General features: G+C 33.1%; 1 protein-coding gene across 2 annotated transcripts in view; it reads left to right on the top strand.

The window, feature by feature from the left end:
• Window positions 1-27,038, top strand: part of LUBEL (Linear Ubiquitin E3 ligase) — a 125,036-nt gene that overhangs the window by 64,711 nt on the left and 33,287 nt on the right. For both annotated transcript variants that reach the window (XM_085822058.1, XM_085822059.1), the window contains exons 6-13: window positions 319-482; window positions 5,740-6,098; window positions 6,788-7,119; window positions 9,674-9,854; window positions 12,613-12,929; window positions 13,044-13,790; window positions 18,930-19,058; window positions 20,602-20,865. In XM_085822058.1, coding sequence (XP_085678184.1) covers window positions 319-482; window positions 5,740-6,098; window positions 6,788-7,119; window positions 9,674-9,854; window positions 12,613-12,929; window positions 13,044-13,790; window positions 18,930-19,058; window positions 20,602-20,865 — 2,493 coding nt within the window. The remainder of the gene's footprint in view (window positions 1-318; window positions 483-5,739; window positions 6,099-6,787; window positions 7,120-9,673; window positions 9,855-12,612; window positions 12,930-13,043; window positions 13,791-18,929; window positions 19,059-20,601; window positions 20,866-27,038) is intronic.

Below are 27,038 nucleotides of genomic sequence, written 5' to 3'. Positions count from 1 at the left end.
CATTCGTTATACCTAAATACATTTTGTGTTTGAAGTTTGAAATTGCTACTTACACCGATCCACTTTTTTCAGCAGCAATGCTGAAAAATTAAATTCTCCGAAAATTTCCCCGAACGGGGAAGTAATTGATAATTTTTATTCCATTTTTTAGAGCAAGTATTAGACTTTTTTCTTCTAAAGAAAGTGGACCCATTCATATGCAATAAACACCACTTTTTGTAACCGTACACATAGTTATAGGTAATAGTAAAATAAAAATGTGATTGCCAACCAAACTCTGCTTAATAAATTATTTTATTTATTTATTTTTCCCTCCAGATGCGAAACGGCACAATGGACGCAATTCACATGAATCGCAACCGAGGCTACAGCTTAGGAGATGAAAATCAGTGGGCTGCACGCATGATGGACAACCAATCGCCTCCTCAGCAGTTTGCCACCTTAACCAGACAAAATCAACATGCTTTTACCCAGCAAGGAGGGTAAATATTTTTTCCGCATTAGTACTTACTTAACTAAAATACATTATACTTTGAAAATTAAAACAGATCAATGAAACATATATCATTTTATCCATAAAATGATCGTATAAGATGATATAGTATAATACAGGGTGTCAAGCAACAAAGGGCATTAAAATGAGCCAAAAATATATCCAAATTCAATATGTTTACTGCATTGCGGTTTGTATAGCTGTAAAGAAGAATTTAAAAAGTTTTGTTCACTGGAAAGACTGAAGAGGCGCGAACTGGCTACTGAGCTGTATGCTACCTCTAAATTTGTATGCTGAAATTATGGAAACGAAAGACTAAGTATCCTCAGTAATGTTTTAGAAAGTGTTGAATGAGGTAAAGTATTGCTTAGGCATAGCCCAAGCTATATAGTCTATAAATGACGCTCACTTAGAGGGGCACTTAAAATTTCCAGTTGTGTAAATCAGGGTTTCTTAAACTGTGGGTCGCGATTCCCAAGGGGGTCGCGGGACCTGCAGCAGGGGTCGCCAAAAATTTTAACAGTTTTGATATTTCTTTATCTTATTATAATAATTTTACAATTACCAAATATTTTTGCACAATGTATCTGAAAATAGATAAAGATAAACCAATACAGACAAAGAAAAACGAAAACGTTTCTTTTATAATATAAACGTACAATAATTGTGTAATATAAACGTTCTTTTTATAATATAAAAGTATAATAATTGTGTAATATAAGCGTTCTTTTTATAATATAAACGTTCTTTTTAAAATATAAACGTTCATTTTATTTGCTTTGCACGTGACGCTATCATCTCGTCTGTTACTTATTTAAAATTTTCACATTGTTCTATGCCTTAAAATTAGAAATTAAAGTTAATGACCTAAAACTGCAATAGTATATTACAATACAAGTGAAGAAATTGACAGTTTCACGCACGCGCCTGTCTGTTTGCGCAATACTTATGGAGTCTCCCAAAATTTTGTAAATATTGCGGGGTCCTGGGGGTCGCGAAAAAATCTCAGTGATTAAAAGGGGTCGTGACTGAAAAAGTTTAAGAAACCCTGGTGTAAATCAAGTTTAAGAAACCCTGGTGTAAATCATAACGCAATAAACACATTAATATCGTGTATATGTATCGTTCTTTCCTCATTTCTTTTTCGAACACCCTATACATCTTGCATAGAAGAGTTAGATAAGTTTTAAATTCCCTATAGCGTATAATAGAAATGTGGAATGCGCAGAATCTATTATGCATAGCGATGTTAATATAAGATATGCATCTGTTAGTATCTCTCGCTTAAAAACTAATAATGTAAGAATCCGGCATTTCTTCCTTAGAATAGTGTAAAAAATGTAGCATCTATTCTATGAAGGAGTACAGCACGCATAGCTTCTCTTGCGTATGTAGTAAATGCTTCGTACAGTCCCGTTAACTACTAGACGACATTCTGGATTATCTAAAACTGAACGGTTCTGGGATTGCAATTTATGCGAAGTAGTAGTTAAGTATAAGAACTTAAGTCTTTTTCCACACTTGATAAAAGATTCTATATCTAAAATGAATAATTTAAAAAAGACGAACAAAGAAGAAAGACGAATAGTTTTTATAAAATATAGTTGAACAGCAAGTATTTAGCAGTTTTAGTTTCTAATAATATGCCTAAGATATGCTTTCCCTTCAAAAAAGTCTTTAGAACAACGGACTGTTTCGTTTAAAGACTGGAAAAATAAAATGCTATATTCAATTTTAGAATTGCTTTCCATAATATATATTCTGTATTCAGCCTAAATTGGCCTCTACACGAGGTTTTAGTCGCATACAGATTCGGTGCAAGCTATGTAGTATTGCTATAAAATAAAGCTGTACTGATGGGGGATTGAGAATGATAGTAGTATCAACAGAAATTTTATTCCGTTTTTAGTATTACAACAAAGTTTTGAAGAAATTTTAAACGTGATAGTACCTTTCAAAATTTCTTCAAATGTTAATTATTTTGTAACCATTTTTTTTCTTGATCTTACAGCTTATAATAATTTTTCTATCTGATAATTATTTTATTCTTTTAAATTTTTTAATAAGTTTCCGATCTGATGATTAGTCTATTCCTTTAGCTTTATTCAAGCAGGTGATTTGTTTTAGCAAAATATGGGCCTTCTTCGTAACTCTCAACTAAATCAAACTTTATTTTAAAACCACCTATTTAAATTTCTCAAGAACAGGAATGCTAAAGAAATTTACAAAAACCCCTTATGAAATAACAACGTTATTCTAAGGTGTTCTTTATTCTTTTAATAGAATACTGAGCAATGTGTATCACGCGCTTGTGTTATTCACGTATTCTTTCATTACACGATGCAGATTCAGTATACACTGTTAAACTATTACATTGTAGAGTCTTTTATTAAGTAAAATGAATAGCCATGAATGTACAGATGACGGAATGAGATGGAGAATTGTCGGTAGACTGTAGGCAGGCCAATCACAAGCACAGGTGGCTACAGAGCCCAATGTAATACTCAGTGTAAACAGTTGTGGAAGCAGGTTCAGGACATTAGATCCATATCGCGAAGACCTAAACAAAATCGACCAAGATCCACAACGGTGAATAAGGAAAGTTCTTTCGCACATTCAGCGTGGCAACGCAGGGTTGCTACAGCTTCGCAGATCTCATGTGAGCTGTATGTTGCCAATGAAACCCGAGTTTCACATTTTATAATTACTCGAAGACTTCATGTTATAGGGCTGTATGCCAGAATGGCGCAGACAGCAAGCGGCTCCATAAAGCACGGTGATTTTACAGATGATTTGAGATTCAGTATGGACACTGATGCTCGCCGTACCTATATGTGGAGAGAGATTGGAAAATAATACAGTAAATACCGTCTCTCCCTTTTCAGGGAAAAGGATCATTACGGTGGTGGAGGTGTGATGGTTTGAGAAGGTTTGGACAGCCGCACACTCCTCCATCATGTGTTTCACAAAGTTCACCATACTGTTACATGGTACAGAGAGGAGATCTTAGATCCCTATTTTCGACTTTTTAAGAGCGCGGATTGTCCTGAGCTCCTGTTAATGGACGACAACGCTTGTAACTTAAGATTCAACTAATCGACGATTACCTGGAAAGTGAGAATGTTTCTCGCATGGATTGCTTAGCCAGATCTATTGATCTTAACCTTATTACGATGTCTGAGGAGCTCTTAGGAGGGCAATTTCATCTCGCCATCCTCTCCGAGAACCATCCTTGAGATAAAAACTGCTTTGCTGCAGGAGTAAGGTCCACTATCAAAAGGATTTCTCAACTGTCTTATGTCCAGTACCCCGCAATGCAGCGCGATCGAGCTGACTGCTAGGAGGGGACCACACCCCATATGGGACTGATTTTCAGTTCGGATTTTGGATATACCTGTGCTACGAACCTTACTGTACCATACTTTGGTACATATTTTTTCTGTTATAAATGTATATTCATATCAAATTTCATTAAAATCTCTCCATTATTTTTTCAGAAGTTCTATGTAATGCGCAGATTATTTAAATTCTGCCCAAAAATGTATGCGTTTTTCGAATTTTGGAAAGGATGGAGGAGGATGATTCTCTAGTAATGGTGAAAGGAGTGCATGGAGCAAAATTTGTTGAGAATCACTATTTTAAGCATACATTCATATTCCACTATCAAAAGGATTTCTCATCTGTCTTATGTCCAGTACCCCGCAAAGCAGCGCGATCAAGCTGACTGCTAGGAGGGGACCACACCCCATATGGGACTGATTTTCAGTTCGGATTTTGGATATACCTGTGCTAAGAACCTTACTGTACCATACTTTGGTACATATTTTTTCTGTTATAAATGTATATTCATATCAAATTTCATTAAAATCTCTCCATTATTTTTTCAGAAGTTCTATGTAATGCGCAGATTATTTAAATTCTGCCCAAAAATGTATGCGTTTTTCGAATTTTGGAAAGGATGGAGGAGGATGATTCTCTAGTAATGGTGAAAGGAGTGCATGGAGCAAAATTTGTTGAGAATCACTATTTTAAGCATACATTCATATTCCACTATCAAAAGGATTTCTCAACTGTCTTATGTCCAGTACCCCGCAAAGCAGCGCGATCAAGCTGACTGCTAGGAGGGGACCACACCCCATATGGGACTGATTTTCAGTTCGGATTTTGGATATACCTGTGCTAAGAACCTTACTGTACCATACTTTGGTACATATTTTTTTCTGTTATAAATGTATATTCATATCAAATTTCATTAAAATCTCTCCATTATTTTTTCAGAAGTTCTATATAATGCGCAGATTATTTAAATTCTGCCCAAAAATGTATGCGTTTTTCGAATTTTGGAAAGGAGGGAGGAGGATGATTCTCTAGTAATGGTGAAAGGAGTGCATGGAGCAAAATTTGTTGAGAATCACTATTTTAAGCATACATTCATATTCCTCCTGAAGTAAATAATAGACATACACCTAATATTGTATTTTATGAATTTTACATACAGGCTTTCTAATAGTTTAATGTTTTTTTGGCATATAATGCGTATTATTATGCAAAATTAACTTCATGTATCATGCTTTTGTTATAGGTCCTAGTTAGTTACTCACGTATAATAATTTCTCTAAATATGTTTTTACTGTTTTTTATGTATTTTATTGTCTAAGTATGTTTCTAATAATCATTTACAAAATGTTTATTATTAACGAAAGCAGCTAATGTTTTCAATTTTCCGTTATTCCTTTTATATACCTGTGCACCCATTTTCGAACCAAATACAGTCTTAATGTCATCTTTTGCTCCTAATATTCACACTCGCCTTGTCAATTTTCATAAACTCTTTTTAAACTATCCCCTTGCAGATCTTTCATTTCTTCATATCAGTACAGGATACAGATTACGTTCACCAGATTAGTAACTTTCATCATATAGTTAACTAGAAAGAACTTTGGCAGCGTCCATTTATGTTTTCCATTTTAATATGACATACTCAGATATGCGTACCGTATACAGGCTATACCCGAATAGTTAATGCTTTCAATTTGTCTCTAAAACATTTTTCATTTAAAATTTTACATTCTTAATTAAAGTATCGGATAGTAGCAAGATAAAGCTGAGCCAAAGTGGGATAAATGAGGTATACCTGTGAAGAGTCATGTAAATAAGTAGTATGTTTTATGTTAGTTTTCTTTATTTGGAAGTCAAAAAAATTTTTTAATATAATACTTATCACATATATTTTCTGTTATTTATAGACCAAATTACCCTGTCAATCACGCAGCTACAATGCATCAAAGTTCCAGTGCGACAGATCTTCACAAAATGTCAAATGTCGATGGCATGCCGTTGCCAGGAATGCCACCTCCTCATTATCCACATTATCCAATGAATCCTCATTTACCACCGCACTATCCTTACCCAATGTATCCTCAGTATCCTAATTATCCACAGTATTTTGGAAATTCGTTTGCTAACTTGTCAAATCCACCAACGACTGATGGAGATTTAAGTGATTCGGAAGCATCTTCTCGTCACCATTCGGGAAAAAAGTATCCCTTCAGGAAAAGAGCTAAACGCAGTCAAAGTGTCATGATGGACAGAATGGCCTATCATGGTAAGTAAAATATCCTTTTCCGAAGTACAAACCGAATTACTTAATTAAAAGGGAGGGGAACTGGACGTGATTTTATATTATACAATCAATGTAGTCTCCAATCTATGCATGAAAAAAGTAGAATTTAAAACCATTAGTAAACATTTTCTCATATTGGCACCTTTTTTTTATCTACTAACGACAATTAAAGCACCACGAAAGCTCTTTTTAAAGGATTTTGTTTAGTCTGTACTGAAGATCATCTCTAAATTGGCAATAATTCTTATATTATATTTTACAATAGTAGAATAAGGAACTTGAGAAAATAAATACTTTAAACACAGAATATCGATAGTTTAAATTACTATAAACATATGCTTCTTTCTAATTTCCTTACTTCCTTGTAATTTCGGGAAATTTTCATTGGTGTTAACGACCAAAAGCTTCAATTTTCTTACTTCAAAATCTGAGTGATCATAAGAAAAAAGGGAAATTTCACTGAATTTCTTTAATGTTATTTGTGCAATAAAGATTATCATTTACTATTTTTCGTAGAACTTTTTAACTAATTACTCATGAAGTTTCGCATACCTTTATTTTAATTTTATTTAATCATAACACTTTGTTTAAACTTTTAGTATGTATCGATTTTATTTAAAATTATGTGAATGAAAATTTACCTTTTGATTGATATTTTTCATCTTCTACAGGACAGTTTTATCCTTTTGGTCCATTTCCCCCCGGTTATGGACCAGGACCCTGGGGAACTCCAGTTCCCATGGATGCTCCACCCTCCCCTACGAGTTCTGTCAGATCACTAAATAGAGTGGGCCGAACAAGACGGAGAAAAAAGGCGGCCAGCGAAGATGATGACGAAGAGTTTTCGGTGTCCAGTTCACCTATGAGTCGCCCAAAGTCTTCTTCTTCCGAACGACCGCCCCGCAGTCCTCGTAAAGCTCCACTGGCAACACAGACTACGTCATCAGAAGAGACCAGTGACAGCGGAAGAAGGAAAGAGAATATTAGTAATAACTCAGAAAAGGTAATTAATGTCATTTAATTCATTAAAGTCATTTTGTGTGTCGTAGAAATCCAAATATCTGCGCTTAATGGAACCACAATCCATTCAGATACTCCGAAAATTCAAGTGACTGTGTTACATTTTCATCTACATCAAAACTCAGTATACTGTAATGGAGATGAAAGAGTTTTTTTGAGCAATGAGAATATTCTTAACAAATATCTTGCAACTAAAATGATTATATTTGTAATAAAAATCATATAACTGAAAAAACTGTATTCACAACAAAAATTATTAGTCAACAAAAGCAAAGTTATATTTTTAGTAAAAATTATGTAACTAAAAAGAGCTAACTAAAAAATTTCCAATCAAAATAGTGCAATTAAAAATTTCAATGCCCCCAAAAAGCATGCAACTAAAAAAACGCATATTTCCCAACAGAAACATGGAACTAAAAATTACATTCCTAATAAAAATCGTACAACTGAAAAATGTAAAACATAAACAAAGCATGCATTTGTCGATAAAATTAAGCATTAAAATTATCTTTTATTTACTTACAAAGCTTATTTTTATTTTCAACTAATTTGAAATAACGGAATTACATTTTATTTTTATAGGTCCTAAAAACAAACAGATTTTTATTTTTGTTGCAATAAAACTAAATAAAAAAAACTATTTTAATTTGAAAAAAGCAAAATTCAGACATGTTTTTATTCAAGTAAATGAAGTCGTTATACCTTTATTGCATTAATGATTGCATAATGGAGCAATAAATACCTTTATTGCATAATGGAGTGCTAAGACAATTTTGTGTTCAAAAAGCAGAAAATATTATGTCATAGAATAAGACCTAAAAAACATAGTTAATACAGTTCGTATTTAGGCTGGGTATAAACTGATACTATTGAGTTATGCCGATAGTAACTGGGTATTAAAGCTGCTCATGCACGTAATTCATCATTAAAGCGATTTCTGGTTTTGGTTTCATGCGAGTTTGTGTTTGTCCTCTCACTGTATATCGCAATTACCAATCAATTTCCTTGTGGAAAATCTTTTAGGGAAGCATCTCTCATCTTCGGCAGATAGCTCTCACGTGCTTTGCTTTAATTAATCTAATTCATCGCGTGACAGTTTTTCTTCACACTGAGCTATGGCAAATTTTATGTGAAGCTGATTTCAGTCAATATATATATCAGGTTTATACCTTTAAGCCGAATGATTTTTATACCTTAAACAATAGTCACAATAGATATTCCAGGAAAAAGCATTCAATAATTGTCGGCTTTAAAAAAGTAATTTTTCTTTTCTAGAAACTTCAGAAAAATCAATCTAAATAGTAGTATAAGTTTAAGGGAGTATTTAAAAAATGATATGTAGGTTATTTTCTCATGAATCTTTACTTAGATCAGAAGATTACATAGAAAACTCCGACTTTTCTGAACTACCGACCCCTTTACCAAACAAAACAAAAACAAAAACAAAAAAAAAAAAAAAACAAAAAAAAAAAATCCAACATTCTCTCTTCTATAATAGTTAATTTTACCAAGTATTAAAATGTTGTTGCATATTATTCATATTTATTTTTTGGTCTCATTTGAAACCCATATGAATATGAAACTACTCGTAAATTTCAATAGTTACTCGAATCTGTGTCTTTTCAATTTGATTTACTCAAAACGTCACAAGACAGTTGAGAAATAATGGCTTGTTCTATTCGAAGTAATGCACCTAATCAAAATTTTGTTAGGTTTATGTCCCTCTGCAAGTCACTCCTCGCTTAAAGTTTCTTACCGTGCCTTTTATGCAGGAAAACCGTGCCTGTGTAGGAAAAATCCTATCTGTTGCGTATAACGCAACTTTTCACTGTACTATGTAAATACAGTTCAAAACGAAAGAATATAAAAGAAAAAACCAACAGGAATGAAACTCTAGTAATTTACTGAATTCCTTCATTTGCCTGGCGTCGTATGTACCTGTATAATGAAACAGTGAAGAATAATTTCAGCTAGCTGAATTTAAATTCGGATTTAGCTTCAAAGCGTAATGTTCTTTTTTGAGCGTAAATGTTCCAGCGTAAATGTTCTTTTTTGAGATTGTTAAGAACGCTGTCTTGGATGACAAGAAGGAGTTTTTATCCTCTGCACATATTTGAAAAATATTTTAGATTGGATTTTGTAATGTTTAACTTGTTTTGAAACTACGATATTTTTGCTGGTTATATTTAATTTTCGTAACTGAGTAAAATATGCAATTAATTAAATGATTTCCGAATGTATTCGCTGCTACTTTAAAGCAATATTTTGCTGAATTAGTGAAGATATCAGGTTAAGTGAAACGGATGTTTTTTCGCCGCTTATATCTTAAATAACATGTAAAGTTATGATGCTTCAGTGTAAACTGTTGCATGTAGAGTGGAGTAAAATATCAAACTCACTAACATAGATCTTTGGATTTTTACTGCTACAATGAGAAATGCAACTAAAATTTATTTCCTTTTAAGAGATTTCACTTTTTCTAATAGATTTCATAAACGTTTGCCTCTGTTAACTTAAAACCATCTTGCAATTTTCAGCTTTTACGGCGAGACTCTAGTTCAAGAAGGACAGAATCTCCAGCTACCAGGAGTCCTCATGGAGAGTCGAAAAAAGTCCAAAAGCAAAAACGACGAGAAATATCTAAACTTTCAGATGCCGAAATGCCAGATACTGCTAACATTAAGAATGATAGACGTTCATCAAGAGAATCAAATGCAGGTAATTTGTCATTGTGTAATCAGTTATTTTTAACAGAGGTTATTCAAGATACTGGAGTCATGATCAGCTTTAAATCTTCGTATAAGATTACTGAAGTTCGCAAATTTAGTGTCATTTTGTTGCCCCCCCCCCAAATTTTGTACTGTAAATTTTCATAACTTTTAATTTCATAACTTTCTTTATTGTTGTTAAGTTATTTCCTTGCTATTAATTTAAAGTTTCATGCGGTGTTTCAAATTGAATCCAGGAAGCCTTGATGAAGTAATGGAAAAGAAAATAATTTTGTTTTTCTTAAATGGTTGAGCATTTCCTGGGATGTTACTTATTCATCTGATCACCGAGAATATTTTCCACGATACATCACAGGGGTAGACTGATACTGCTTCCGTAGAGTGAGGGAAAAGTAATTTATATACGGAGTATCATGGAAGTCGAACCCATACCTTTTAACTCCAGTAACCGCCATAACTTTCACAGCAGCAAAAAGAAGTAAATACAAATTTTAAATTAATTCCAGAAAGGATTAAGCATGATTTAATTCGCAATAATAAATGAAGGCGTTATTTTTGTGTTGCGAAGCTTAGTGTCTCTAGATTGGCAACAAATCTACAACTCTGCTGTTTCAAATGTAAACAAATATGTTCGCCATGTTATTTAAAACTTAACCGCACTTAAACAGCTTTTAAATTGCTGATAATTGTACAAATATTGCTTCCAGAATTACGAAAGGCATAAAAACTTTAACCGGAAGATAAAAACAACATAATTCAATCATTTTTAAAGCAAAAAATGTACAATTTACAAACATATAAGAGTAAAGAAACTGAGATCACTGAGCCGGGTAACAGAGTGGATATATTTATAAATATATTTATATACGTTTGGCGCAGCCGATTGAAACCAAAATACGAGGTGCACATTTACATGTTATAGTAGTCTTATATACAAAATTTCAACGTTCTGAGGCCACTCGTTTTTGAGTTATGCGAGATATGTACGTCTGTACGTACCTTTGTACAGACGCCACGAAAAATTCTCAGCAGAATTCATTTTAAAGCAGTTTCTTAGTTTTTTGGAGGAAAAGAGTCTTTTATTCTGTCCTTACGTATAGATATTACGCATAAACATCGTTAAACTGCATTCGAAAGCGGTCAAAGTGGATATTTTCGTTGAAATATGCTGCCTGAAGCTTTTCGCGATTACAATGCTTCCTTTTTACTTCGTACAAGAAAGTAAAAAGGGTTAATGTGCACCTTTAGATTACTTTTGATTCCCTGAAGAGAAATCTCCTCTCATAAGGTACCATTTCAGGAGCTTTTCAGAAAGTTAGAAATCATGAAAAGTTTAATGACAGGACCAAATCGAGCTGCAAAAACTTATTTCTATAAACTAATCTGGAAGCTCTCAGAACGCGTCAAGGGAATCTTATCATAGTATCCGAAGGATTGAATGCCGAAAATTATATAGTGAATAATTCGTTTTCTTTAATCATCTAATAAATTAGTCCCAATTACTGAAACAAATTCCCATTTTCGGACAGCCCATAACTTTTTAAATCATAGAATCAAACAGAACACAACAGCCTTATTTCTTTTTCCATGATGATTTTTCTCGCGGTACTTATTATATATTTTTTATCACATCCACCACTGAAAACACAGCTTTGCACAAACATGATGTCACGCAAATGTGACTCATCTTTTGATAATACTTCAAAAGTTAACGAACTCTCTGCCATCGAATTTTGTCTTCAGAGCATTTCGCAAGACAGTTCAGTGAGATTTTCCTTCCACAGAAGGAAGTTCAGATAGAGTCATGTAGCTTGGAGACGGCCTTAAATCTATACTGTATCGAGATTATTTTATTGAAAGTAATTTTCAAGCAAATTGAAAGTTGATAGATAATTTTCAAAACTACGTCTGATATAATACTGAGTAGAGTTTTTTCTTGTCATACCATCAATACGTGAATGGCCTGACTTTAAAATCGAAACGGATTAATTAAATTTTCCATGAAAGTACAAGAATATTTTGAGTAGCCTAATCATGGCCCACTGTTTGAAAAACACAAGCACGCAATTCGCAATTTAAGCAACATTCGCATAATATCTGAAAAGTGACACATTGAGCCATACTTTAACTCGAGATTAATGTATATACAAAGCTGTGTCAGCCAAAACGCTTTTCAAATGTTCAAACACTTAACCTGAGATCTCACTTGAAGTCCAGGGTATTATTGATAAAATAAATCGATTTTCAGTTTCCCGTAGGCATTAAGGTTCATTTGCTTACACCAGTCTAGAATCTATTTCTCAGCAGGTACTAAGGCATCTTGCTACGCAACAGGCAAACTTTCTTCATTCAACTTCATATTAAATGGAAGTTACATAACTGATATGGGTTGCGTCCTTTTAGAAAATAACTAAATTTTTTTGTATATCTCAAATGGAATAAGTTAAAAATGAGACAAATAATGCAGACTAAAGAAATAACTAAAAATAAAACTTTTAAAACATTACTCAATCTTATAAAAAAATCACAAAAATGCTTTAATCAGTTAAGAGCTTCAAAAACTAAATTCCATCATGACTATTTTCTTTGAATCCGTTAGCGTACTATACTAAATACGACTACTAACATTTTATGAAATTACGAAATTCTCTATCGGCAGATAGTGAAAATTCTGTAGCGACTTTTAATTAAACGTTGAAAATTTTAAAATTATTATTGAAGTAAATTGTGCTTTGTACATTTTACAGATCAAAGTGATACAGGTCAACGATCTGCAGCTGCTACCCATACAAGCGAATGGCAGTGTAAACACTGTACTTTTATAAACAGCAGTGACAATCGAATTTGTCAAGTTTGCTGCAAAACTGCGTCTCCAATTCAAGGAACTGCCGTTTCGACAAGTCGTCCCAGTAGCGCATGCGCAGGGAGTAGAAAACACAGTTTGCAATCTGATGACGATCGTAGGTCACCGGTAAAAAAGATGGAAGTTGAAAACAACAAGGCAACTCTGGATGATAAGCAGGATATGGAGAACCTCAATTCTGCTTTGGATGAAGCTGAAAAGGTGAGCACTGCATGGCCAGCTATTGAATAAGAATTTCTCATTAATGATAAAAAACAACAGCAACGTAATAACCAAAACTATTATTGTATAATGCATAATCTCAAATATTTTCAGGAAATAAGCCGCGGCTTGGAAGAACTAATGAAATTGAAAGACGATTTCCTATCAGAAACGCCTACAAAACAAAAGAATACTGAATCTAAAAATGAAATGATAAGTGATTCAGGAGATTCCCCGGAGAAAGGTAAGCCAGTTTATAAATCTACTGGCAAGATGCGCACTAGCATTTTGGACAAACTGAATTTAGCTACAAACAAGCAACCCACTAAATCAACAGCCACAACATCAACTTCAACAGAAACACAGACCGGTTCTCCAAGAAGTGATTCTGGCTGGACAGCATGTAATGCGACAGAAATTAGAAGAGCTTCCAATTCTTCCACAACATCTGAAACATATAATTCTCCAATAGCTCAAAGTCCAGACTTAAAGAGGAAGAATCCACCAAATGACTCAAGCTCCAGAAAGGATTCATCATGTCAGACGCAACAGGATACCCTTCTGGAGTATTTACAACGTAAAAAAGCAGAAGAAGAAGCTTATTTTGGCAGACTTGGAGGCAACAATTCATTTGGTTATGGAGACAGAATGGACACAATAACATCACCTTTGCCAGCTATGTACGATAGGCCCTTTTTAGGTGGGTTTGGATTGATGCAGAGATCGCATTCCAGAGCATCCCTCTTTTCTGGGAGACTAAATGACACTGCTCCAATGGACTTTGGCAACGCGGGATTCGGGTTTGGACCAGTTCCTATGTACAGAAGTGTCAGTCGAAGTTCTCTGACTGGCGATTATCCAGTAAGTATTAAAAATGCGTCTTAAATCGTACAAATGAATCCAAGTTCGTAAGCTATTTGACAATTTTGTTTCACACCGTACATTTATACGTAAATGTGATTTGACAACATATTTCAAACAGTATATGAGTAATGGCTGTGCATTGCTTATACACTCATGTCCATAAATTAAGGATAATGCAAAATCAGGCAAAGGAAAAGTTAGAAGCAAAAAAAATTGACTTATTTGTAAAGCTTATTTATTAAACAAAAGGTAAAGAGCAAAAAAAGATGCTATATGTTTGGTATTATTAAAAAAATTAGCGATTTTTTCTCCCTGGAGCAAATTTCAAAAAGAACCTATTTACAAAAAACCAATATTACACGGTTGGTATGATTGTTAATACATTGTATGTCTCCCAGACGATGCAATACAGTCCGTACAACGCCTAGGCATGCTGAGTATCAAATTATCGATCTGATTTTGGGTGGGATATTACACCACTCAAAAAGCAATGCTCTACGAAGTTCCGGTAGACATGTAGGAGGAGGTTGACGGGCTGCAACTCGTCGGCCAAGCATATCTCACACGTGCTCTACTGGATTCAAGTCCGGTGACAATGCTGGCCAGTCCATACGGATGATATCCTCCGATTGAAGGCATTCGTTTACGATGTTTGCACGGTGAGAACGGGCGTAGTCATCCATAAACACAAATTGTGCGCCCATGGCGCCCCGAAACAAACGTACATGTTGTTCCAGAATGACGTCCCGATAGATTTGGCTTGTCATGGTTACAATTTGAATATGTAGGTCAGTTCTGAAACCCAGAATAATTCCACCCCAAACGAGCACTCCTGCACCACCGTAACGGTGTCGTTCAATGATGTTTTCTTGGTGGTAACGGGTACCTGGAGCTCTCCATATGAAAGTCTGGCGAAAATCAGACTGCAAGCTAAACCTTAACTCGTCGGAAAACATCCCACAAGCCCACTGTTGCAGTGTCCACAATGCATGCTCTCTACTCCAGGCTAACCGCAGGCGACAGTGAGTTGCAGTAAGTGTAACGCATCTGACAGGTCTACTAGCATATAGACCAATCTGCTCTAAGCGTCTGTACACGGTCTGCCTTGAAATTGTCATACCAGTGGCTGAAAAGAGCTGACGAGACAGGTTTGAGGCTGTGCTCCACCTGTTTCTTTTGGCAGTAACTGCCAAATACCGGTTATCATTCGGCGTTGTAACTTTGGGGCGACCTGTGCTGTAACGTCTACTCACATTACCCATCATCTTGGAATCGTTGCCAAGGCCTGGAGATGACACTCTGGGCAATTCCAAGTTCGTCTGGTACTTCCAGTTGGGTACGCCCACATTCCAGACGACCGATAACTCTACCACGTAAAAAAATCATCCAAATGCGTCCTTTGTGTCATAACTATTCGGTTATTGCACTGAAATGCTTATAAAGCGCCTAAGAACAATTTTACTTCTTTACCTGTATTTCTTATATATCACTCTCTTACACTCTCGTCATTGTGACGTACCATCGGTGTCATCTGGTTACTTCCTGAAATTTGCAAATGATTCTTGAAGATGGGCGTAGTGATTTTACAGGTGATATATTTATTTTAGAGTTCGATTTCCGCGTGACTCCGAATTATCCTTAATTTATGGACATGAGTGTATTTACAATAATTCTCAAAGAAGATTTTTATGAACGCAAAAATATTTATTAGAAGGAAGGATAGGCCCATTTTTGATTTTGAGAAATTTTATTGCATTTTATACCGACATGAAAGTCTAAACTCTCGTTTTTATTTTCATCAAAACTTATAATAAAACCTCAAATAAAATAATCTGGAGCACTAAATTATTTATCAGGAATTAATTTTGCCTAAGTTAGTACTGTGGTTAGTATTTTTTTAATCACTTCTTAGATCTCATTCTTCTCTGAAAGATTACTAATAAGGCCACCGCAGCATAACTACATCTCAGTTTTAAAGCAAAATCTGCATTTTGTTCTTTTATATTAATAGCATACATATTATAATATCCCTGAATCCTTTGATAAACACAGAAGTTATGTACATTAATGCATTGCGCTCACGGCAAAATCGCGTTCCGTAAAGTTAACTTTCCAAGAAAAAACACGTATTAGGGTTGATTCAAATTAAGAAAGTATACACAATTTAAACAACTGTTCCAATTAAAATAAAAATGAAACAAATGTTAATTGAAAGGTTTTTTGTTAATGTTTAATAAGTAGATACATGGCAATATTAGTTTTTAAAAAGCTGGTGACTTTTGCTTGAAAAACATTGCTGACGCTACTTTTCAAACATTTCGCAGTAAAGAACGCAGAGCTTTTCATCGTCTGTTATAAAGTTTCATTTTCTTTCTTCATTGCAAAATCAGACAGTTCCTGCGCCTTTTTTTCACTTTTAACTTCTTTCAAGTTTAAAACGTTTTATCTTTCTTCACTACCGTTTTATATTTTGTACTGCAGCTGCAGTTTGCTTCTATACTTGATCCACTTCTTCATTCGTCATATCTCGATTGTTTCTTTGACATTTTCATTATCTCAAAACTATTCACGGCTAGTTGCATTTGGAATTTCTACGATTTCTTTGGCTTCATTTTCAACTGATCGAAATCCTTTAAAATTGTTGAAGGCATCTGGCTTGAGTTAACAGCAGCAAGCATTCAATGTTGATAAATTCATTTTCTTTCCATTATTCATTCCTATGCAGCGGCTTATATTAAATTGCTTCCAAAATGACCAGATGCGTGCATGGGGGATAACTTGTAAAGTGTACCTTGCTATTGCAACGCGGCCATGATTTGCTGCCTACCGCGTATGAATGAAATTCTACAGTTAGACAAATTAAACGGAAACAATTAAGATAAAGCATATACGCAATTATAAGATATAATATGCGTATTAATACGCATATTATATCTTATAATTGCGTGCGTATTAATACGCATATTATATCTTATATGCTTATTATATACGCAATTATAAGATAAAGCGTATTATACACGCAAAATTGCTTTCTTCAGATTCGCGCCCTCGGCAAAGATTTACTAAATTGAACCGTTATTTGTTGAAACTGTTACCTCAGTAACGATTTGAGCTACAACGAAATATATTTACAAGATAACATAGTGATAGAAAATTTAAATCATCAGAGTTAAATGTTTATGCAAGTGTGAATATATTAAGATTAGTTTTTTGGGTTTACCCCTAGAACAGTGATAAATGCTAACTTACTGTACATGCCGCGGCGCTGATCAATGGAGACTGTGGAGCACCCTCTGAGGAATATCGTTTCAAAGAAATTCTGTATGAACTGAAAATTTTTCAATTCAAGTGACTGCAGATGAGTCATTCTTGATGATATCATAATCTGTTTTTGAAATACAAATTGGGTAAGAAAATAAGTCAGAGTGGAAGTGCCGAATGTTGATAGGAAATAGTGGTAAAGATCGGTTGGAGATGTCTTTAAATCTCTGAAGTATCGCTGATTGTTTATCATGATCGCAAAGTAAGAGTGTGAAGGAAACGGAACAGTTACAAAATTACTTGCTAAGAGTGAAATCAAAATAAAATTCATATAATGTACCTTTCTGGCTGCCGTTCTTTGTAACAAGTTCTTTTGTTCAGAAAGTTTGTTCTTTGTAATACCTGTAAACCAGCTTCACGGTGTACGAAACTGGATCTGAACTGATCCAATTTCGTACACCGTGAAGTGATCCAATTTCGAACTGAAATTGAATATTGTCAAGAAACAATATTCATTGCCTCGAAACAATATTTGCGCTCTTCTCAGTCTTAATTTTCTCATCAATCTTTATACCATTTCAGCCCCGACATTTGTGGCGAAGAGAAAATACAACAATGGACGCTGAGTTGAGAATCCTAGTTTTAGTAATCGGTAGGCAAGAATGTTTTCAAAATTTACCCGATATCTTACGCTATATGATTCACAGTTAACGTACAATTGCTGGTGATTGTTTTCGTTTCAAAGCTTGTATTTAAGAGCTTTTAACTTTCTCACTAAGAAATGTAGAATTATCTTCTTTACATTAATGCATTAATTAATGTAAAGAAGATAATTCTACATTTCTTACATTAATGCAGCTAATCATAAATTTCAATCCTTACATTAATGCAGCTAATCATAAATTTCTACCATTCTGTAAAGGAACACAACAAAAATAAGTCGAATTTACTTGCACAATGTTTCGAAATTTCCTTAGTTACCCATTGTTTTATATCTAACGAGTCGAGTTTCTTCCTGTGCTGCATGCCGTTCACGATGAGACTACAATAATTTGCATCTTTCAAGAAATCTGTCTATCTTGAAAGTTTCCAGATTATCTTCTCTTTTATGGTATTGCATTTTCAGTGGTCAGAAATATATAACTATTATATAAGAGATGTAATATAGTGTAATATCAAATGAGCTTAGAATACCAAAATAATTTCGATAAGTTGATTTTCTCTTTAAAAATTAAATTTTTATTTAAGGTAATAATAGCGTTTTTTATTGTATATCGATGCTAAGTGAGCAAAACTTGAAAAGTGTTTGTGCTTTTTATTATTTTTGCTTTCATAAACTTAACCCCGAAATTTTGAAACATTGTGAAAGTAGGAAACACGGAGAATTTTTAAGCATAATTTGTAAACCCTTTAACTTGTAATATTTAAAGTTAATTGCGAAAAGTAAATTTTAATTAATAGTAAATTTAATAACAATTCTTTTACCGTTTTATTTCAGAATTTATATAACAAGAAGAAGATATTTATATTTCGTAATTTTTTAAATTCTTATGGGTAACTGATTGAGTGAACTGTAGATAAGATTTAAGGACCAATATCAGAAGCTTCTTACAGATATAGATAGATAGATAAGTATAGTAAGATATTTAGGGCAAAAATGCATAAGAAGCAAATATTTTCCTATATATTTTAATAATCTTCGGATCACGAAACTTCCTTACATTGCAAACTTACATTAATTTTAAAAGCTGATAAAGCGGTACTGTTGCCAGAAGCTTTATAGAAATTTATAAATTTTACAAAAGTGTTCTTTAATTTTAATTATTATAGCTAACTGATCTTGAAGATTTAAAATTCGCCAATTTTTCATTTCAGGATAGTCGACTTTCTGAATTCCATAACTTGCGAAAGCCTGATTATTACCTCAGTATGGAAGAATTGGTAGAAAGAAGACGGCAAGAAACCATGAGAGCCCAGGGCTTAGAACTTGTTCGAATGATACGAGTAAGAAAACTTCTACATATTTATCATTTTAAAAGCTCAATTAAAAAAAAGAAAAAGGAAAAGAAAGAAAGAAAGAGCTCGCGTATTTTAAAAGAAAAAATATCAGCTTTCTTACTCAAATGAATAATTAAAAAAACAATAATTATTTTTCTTCCTTCGTAATATGGTTTCGACTATCAAGCTACTCATTCATATTCCTTCCAAACATTATAGATGTTGAAAAACTCCATTTTGAATTTTTAAAATTAATTCGCTTCGGAAAAATATTGTTCTATTCTCATGTAACAGTGTATTAAACCATTTTACTTTCTTCAGTGAGAAAAATGACTACGAAGAAAAGTTTATTGAAGCTTTTATAGCGATTTTCCCTCTCTTTCCTGAATTTCAGAAAGAATATGTTACTTCAAAACCTTAAAGTTTGCTTGTTTGATAAAAAAAATGTATGGTAATATACGAATTCTTAAAATAGCCTATTCTCATATTTTAGTACCGATAGTATCTTGAAATTAAATAAATATTTTTGCCTAAAATTATTACAAATGTATATTAGAGTACTTATTATGATAAAATATAAGTTTCATTTGACTGAGCCCTGACATTCATTGAGAATATTATAAAGTAGTAGTTACTACGAATCATAATAAAAACTATTGTGAATTACTTGTATAATCACTGATAAATCATAACGTATAACTAAATCATGACATATAAAACGCATAAAAAACATGATTTTTACATTATTTCACAATACGTTTTCTCTAAATTAAATTAAATGAAATGAAACGCTTGCCTTCCACGTCGTTTTGCGATGCAACTGTTAAGGACAACAATCCAGTCCTCGACTTCGGGCAACGGCAGGTTTTTTTTCTCCTTTTTTTTTTAATTTCCTGCTTCTCAATTATACTGATCCTGCGTAAAGTTTAATTTATTATTTTGCGAAAAGTGCAGGCGTTGTTACTATCTAAGCAATTAATAGAGTTCTGCTTGCTCTGAATGTTTTCAGTAACAGTATGAAAAGTATGTTATTAGTCAGAAGATTTTACAGTTCGCTGAAGCAATTACTACATTTATACTTCCACTTTAAAGCGATTTAAGGAATCTTCTAACTGTTCGTGCTTCAAACAATCAGTAACAAAGCATTTGGATGCTTCAAAAAATATTTAGATAACTTTTCAAAAAAAAAATTATATTTGCTCTTATTTGCTATTTGCTCTTATTTGCAAATATATGTGCAAAAAGAGATGCAATAAAATTCTAAAGAGTAGTTACATTCTAATGTAAAAATAATAAGTATTTTAGTCTCTGCTTAACTAATTTTCACCTCAAAGTGAAAGAAAACATTGCAATAAATGTATAGCTTTATTGTATATTATTCTTTCAGAGCGAAATGAATTTAGCTATCTTATATTAGAATGTAGTTTTTATGAACAAATTACACATACATTCTCTTAAACAAAACATGCTTCAGCAGAAAGACTTGAATGCTTAGCGATATGATTTTTCTTAATTTTCATTAATACATATAATTGTATCTAATTTCTAGGAAGCCGAACAACAAGGATTTACTGCCGAGGATATCCAAATAGCTTTAAGCAAATGTGGGAAACAGACTCCTATAGACTGGTTACAAGAAAATTGGAGAAATATGGTAGACAGTGTCGTCACTCTATCCACCAATTACGGTAACGATAAAAAAGAAAACGATATTGGAGTGCTTAGCGAGAGTGAAGCCAGGGAAGCTTTGAGACTCCATAAGGGTAACATCTGGGCAGCAGTCACAGAATGTGTTGAAAGCAGGCAAAGAAAGGTAAGTAAGGTACTCGGAAAGTTCATATACAAGAAAAATAGACTATAGTCAACTGCCCGACTTCTGGGGTAGCACCGAAGATTAAATTCATGATTAACTCAAAATCGTAGTTTATTCGAAGGCAGTTAAAAAACTACAGGAAAGGGGAATAACCCAAATTATAGTTAACGGAAAAAATAACAATTTTATTTTATTTTTAAGTGAGTATCGGTGAATAAATTAATTTGGTTAAGTAAACTAAATCAATATTCAAAGCAAAAAGAAAACTGTGAAACAGCAGAAGAATAAACATCGCTAGAAATGAAGAAATTAAGTAATAAGTGACAGTACAGAACAAAATTTACGAGAAACCTTGAAGAATGGCCAAAATATTCAAACCCGCATAAGAAATTCAGTTAAAACGTCTTGTTTCTTGTTGTACAATGCATATATTTTTTTTTCGGATTCTATGTGGTTAATTAGTTAGCTTTGTGAATAAAAAATAATTCCTAAACACGGAAGATTCCTAATTCCTAAATACAGGTAGAAGCTTATAGGTTACGAATAAAAGTAATTTTTATATGCAAAAGAATCCTAATTCCTAAATGCGGGTAAAAGCTCATAGATTGTGAATAAAAGTAATTTCTAAATACATGTAGCAGTTAGGCCAGCACCGATGTAGTGCCACAGGTGACTGAAGTATTGCTGAAGCTATCTATCTGTTAAGCTTCCTTCCCTATTTTGACGAAGAACATTCCAAGGAGCGGTCCGAGGGTCTCCCATCCCTCTTTTTTTTTTACTATCAACCTCTCGAAAGAACTTTGCTCTCGCCGTTTATTTTGAGTCACCCCTTGCCACACAGATACTGTACGCTTACAAACATCCACGCTTTCTAAGGAATTCCAGCCTCGAAGTCACTAACCACTAAACTATTGTACTTGCTTCGGCAGTACATATATTAAACTAACCACTATACTAGCATTCCTGTATTAGTCAAATCCTGATTAATTAGCGACGGATTATCCCAGCTACTGATTAACCGGGTAGTATGCGAAAAAAAATTGCGGAACGGTGCAATACTGTGTTAGAAAAGGAAAATAAAAATAAGTGGAATGACAGCACCAATAGCATATAATGCCAAGTACTTCGAAATTGCTTTCATGCACTATGTTTCGTAATTTAATTGCACATATTTTGGATAGAAACATTTTAGTGAAGGGAAACTTCTCTCTCTTTTTATACAAGTTTGATCTCAATAATATTTTTCAAGTTCTGTCCTAAATATTACCATTCATAACACAGTTTCTTCATGTCTAATGATGGTTCTATTTTCGTTATTTGCAATATTTTTTTCGTTATTTACAATTATTTTCTCGCGACCCCAGTTATTTAATATAAAATAAGGATATAAAAAACAAATATCCTCCGTAAATAATTTACTTCTTTGGTAAACAATATACATATAAAAATGAGGATTTACAGTAAGACCCCGCTTAACGCGGGGGATACGTTCCATCAAAGTAGAGCGTAATGCGAAACAGCGCTAAACGAGGCTATCTTTACATGTAAATATTGGGGTTAGGGGAAGATGGCTAGGAAATTGGTTAGGTATTAAATTTAAAAAGTATGTTTTTTTAATAAAAATAAAACCAAACATTTATTTCTTAAAGCCCAAATTAATACCACATTATTATTTCTTGCAAAAATAAAAACAAAATATAAATAACAAAACGAATATTCTTAAAAAAAATAAATAAATAAAATAAAATTCTAAGCCAGTCATATTTAGTTAGCCTTCCGCGTTTTCAGTGTTCTGCCTTTTTGTGACAAAAGCATCTAATGTTGTTTGCCTTTTTCTTTTGCGTTGTTCTCTTAAAAGTTCTTCATAAACGGATAGAGCATCTCTAACACCACGCCTTACTTTTGAGCTCCTGTCAAAATTCGGATCATTTTCAATGAATTGATCCATTATTTCAGTTATGGTAGACAAACTCCTTTTTACAAACGCCATCGAAAGTTCTTTTTGCTGAATCACTGCTGTCAACATTTTTGTTTTCTTCTTGTTCAGTTAATTCCTTGAGCTCATCATTAGAAAGACTAGCCGCTGCTTCTTGAATTATTTCTTCGACGTCTTCCACATTTACCCCTTCAAAATATGTCTGTACAATACCGCACCAAACAAGAAATACAAGTACACTCTTTCGGATATGTATTTGAAACCTATCGCTGCATAATATTTCGGGGAATCCCCGTATGCTGCGAGCGATTTCGTGGAATCCCCGGGTTGAAATAAAAGAGCGCTAAACCGAAACAGCGCTAAACGAAACAGCGTTAAGCGGGGTCTTACTGTATTTTATTAATTGTTACATTTTAGGATTTATTTTATTAAATGTTGGTGCGATATTAAATGTTGGTGGGACATTGCTGGAAATAAAGCATCTTCAGCATGTTTCAGCGTTGAACGACATTTGGTTTTAATTAGCATTAACGCTGAAAAAGTAGTTTCATAAAAATATGTAGTGCTTAATGGGAGAAGAATATTTAATGCCGTTTCAGAGATAGGGAGAAATATAGTTCTAACTTCGATCCAAAATTCATCAAGGATTTTTGCGAAAACTCAACTATTAAATTTGAATCGCTAGATAGCTTTACAAATTCCTTTTGCACTTTATATAATAGGTAATTAATCGCATTAATATCAATTAATATAATGTCTTTAAAAGTCTAATCTCATTAATGTCAATTAATGTAATTTCATTAAAAATCTTATGAATACAGTTTCTTTAAATTCAGCCATCGAATTGAATTTTCGCGACCCCAAAATTTCGATTTGCGACCCCATCTGAGGTTGCGACCGTCGTCAGAGTTTAAGAAACTCTGCTTTAGTTCAATAGCACATGCCAACAAATTGAACGTTACGTGTATCATTTAGATCGCAGCAAAAATTTCAGTCAAAGTAATCCTGATTAACTAAATTGTAAAACAATTTGTTACCTTAATATTATAATAAACTGTTAAGAAGATTCTCCAAAAATTCTCACGGATTAAAAAATAATTATTAGGTATCTACTCAGATTATGACTGGTGATGATATTAAATTGCTTCTTAAAAGTTTCGTTTATTCATGCGTATCTTACTTATTTTGCATACCGAGGTAAAATATGTTTTTGAGGTGAAAAAAGTAATGAAAATTTGAATATAATAAAAATTAATTCTGCTACGTCTGTTGGTTATTAAAATATTTATTCAAAACTATTTTGGGGGGAGGAAGGGAAAAGAATTAGAATCATCAGTAGTAGTGCATTAAAGATTAGATTAGCAATCTCACTTACTCTCTAAAGTAAGGGCATTTTGGGCTATCTTTATTATTTAAATATAAGTTGGTTGCTCTGTAATGACGCTAATGACTTAACACTTTTTTTAAAGTTTCCAGCGGAATTCTATTTTTTATTGCATCTCATTTTTTTAACTCGAGAAAAATTATGTTTGTTTTTAATTTATTTACACTTTTTTAATTATGTTCGCTGATTTAAATAATATATAAAAATATGCAGTCCAACGCTTATTTTATTAAATTATAATGTTAATTCAAGTTAATGTAAACGACGCAGGAGTTAGGCTGCAATGTGTGGTAAATACCTATTTATAAACTTGCAGAGACATTAGGTTATTTAAAAGCAGAAGACGTGAAAAATGTGCAATTCCCTCGCCGGGACTCGAACCAGGGACCTCTCGAATAGATAACCGAGTGTGCTGACCACTACACCATAAAGGCATGCTAAGCAGGCGGGAGAAACATCTTATATACTCCTTCTTTTAAAGGGCGACTGGGGATTAGGAGACCCATCGCCAAATCCTGGTGGTGGAGAATCATCATCCACCACCGCCTTTTAGTTTGGGAGCTACTGTGGAGATATTAGGTTATTTCGAAGCAGAAGACATGAAAAATGAACAATGCCCTCACCGGGACTCGAGTCTCAGACCTCTTGAATACGCGCCGAGCGTGCTGAACATTACACCACGAAGGCATGCTAAGAAGGCGGGGAAAATACCTTATAAACTTCAATAAAAAGGTAGGCTTACTTTTCTTAATTCAGTTTTAAAACTTACTTAAACAAAAATTAATTTTCTTCTAGAAATTTGTATTTCAAATGAAAGAGAAATGCATCGCATGTTTACTAAAATAATAATAATAATAACAGCGTGCTGACGACTACAAAGAGCCAACTACTATTTAAGTGAATGTCGTTTATAGTAATTTTTATCAGCAACTAAAAATACGACTTTTCAAGACTTAAAATAGTTTCCTGTTCAGCATCTTTTCCACTCTGAGCACATATAAAAAATGAAGTTCTGAAAGAGCCCAGGTTTTAACGTTCACTCAACGTTCAGTGCTCTTTTAAAGTTTAACATGGCTTATCAGCAGAAATTATGAATAGAAATGGCTCGGGTGGATTAGCAAAACGTTTTACGGAATAGCAGATGAATATGCCTTTAGACTAACATGGAAACGTTATATATCTTCTGTATATTTAAAAAGCAAATATATATATATATGTAGAATTCTCTTTTAAATCAGATCATGAGAGCAGCATCGTACGATTTTAGAATATGCTTTTATTTAAAAGATAAGAAATAAAAAAAATATAAAGATAAATTAAGTAAAGTTTAAATGTTGAATGGTTCATGTAATGATGTACAATCACAGACAGTCCTAGTCCCTTTACACAGAGTTCTAATTCCAGCTAGTTTTAAATAGTATGATCATCTAAAGTCATCACAGCTAAAGGCGAAAAATCAAAAGCAGAATCTAAATTTCATAAACTCTTGAAAACGAGTGAGCCGTCTGCTCACGTCCACCTTCCGCTCTCGACCAGGTCTGACGCTATCTCTCGCCGTTTGGGATGATTCTTACTGCGCTGGGCTATACTGATGACGTCATCTGGTATTCTAATTCAGCATTGGTTGTTGATGATTCCCACATATATATATATATATATGCAATGTAATCTTATAAAAAATATTTAATGTTTTTAATTAGATAAATCAGGAATTAAATGCATTTTTATTTAAATCGATCAGATTAAAAAGTACAGAAATATTATTTCCAAGAACTGCATCCATTGCTTTCAAATAGTTTAGTCTGTTTGTCGGTAGAAAACAGATTCGATATGAAAGAATAATAGCTTATGTTTTTCCGAAAGGCAACAGATTCGAATGAAATCTGAAACAATGCAAAATTGCGTTTCGAGACTAGCTCTTCCCTTTTCCAAAGAGGAAAATTAATTTTGCCTAATTTGTTTAATTTTGCCTAAAAAGGATTTTGTTTAATTTTGTTCAAAAGCATTTAATGCTTTTTTATCATTTGGTATTTTTCAATAAATGGTGGGATAGATGAAAAAAACAAGCCCTTTGTTCCAAACAAACTTTATTGCAATATATATGTATTTGGAATACTGTCGCCTTTTCCCAATACTGGAACAAAAATCCGATCTTTTATTCGTGTAAACGTAGTACTTTTCTTTCAACCAGTACGAAAAATTTCGGTGTCGATCTTCTAATACCTTTTTTCTTGCCAATGTAACAATTTAAACTGAGGAGTTTTCAGTCTGTTCATAATATTGCATAAAAGTGCAGGTATGCACTTTAAAAAATATATTCTATTCGTTGTTATTGATAAAGTACACTTTTATAATTTTCAATTTATGTAACTTATTTCAAATTTTGAATATTTATCTTAAAATTATTAAACGGTTTTATTTTTCATTAAGTGGGGAAAATCATTAATCAATAATATATAAAATACATAACATACGTAATATATATATATATAATTTATTTACTAAAGAAATGTTGATTATATTATCTCCTAAGATTAATTTTAGTAAAATATATATATATATATATAATAATTTCAATTTCAATATATATATATAATAATTCATAATAAAAATTTCAATGGCTGTAGAAATAATTGTTCTGTATAGCTTAGATAATATGAACGCATAAGTATTATCTTTTTCAAAAATATGATTTTTCAGTTCATTAATTACACATTAAAGCAAATAAATAAAGTATTCAATATCCCTTTAAGCAAAATAATATTTTGAAGTTTAATACAGTGAAATCACTGCTTCTCCTAAAGTTCATTATTAAGCACCTAAATGTCATATTTGCTTATGATTATTACAAAT

Source organism: Stegodyphus dumicola, chromosome 8 (genome assembly GCF_044657685.1).
Source record: "Stegodyphus dumicola isolate Sdum_Otavi_A_Nest chromosome 8, ASM4465768v1".
Classification (NCBI taxonomy): domain Eukaryota; kingdom Metazoa; phylum Arthropoda; class Arachnida; order Araneae; family Eresidae; genus Stegodyphus; species Stegodyphus dumicola.
This window is presented reverse-complemented; position numbering and strand designations above follow the sequence as displayed.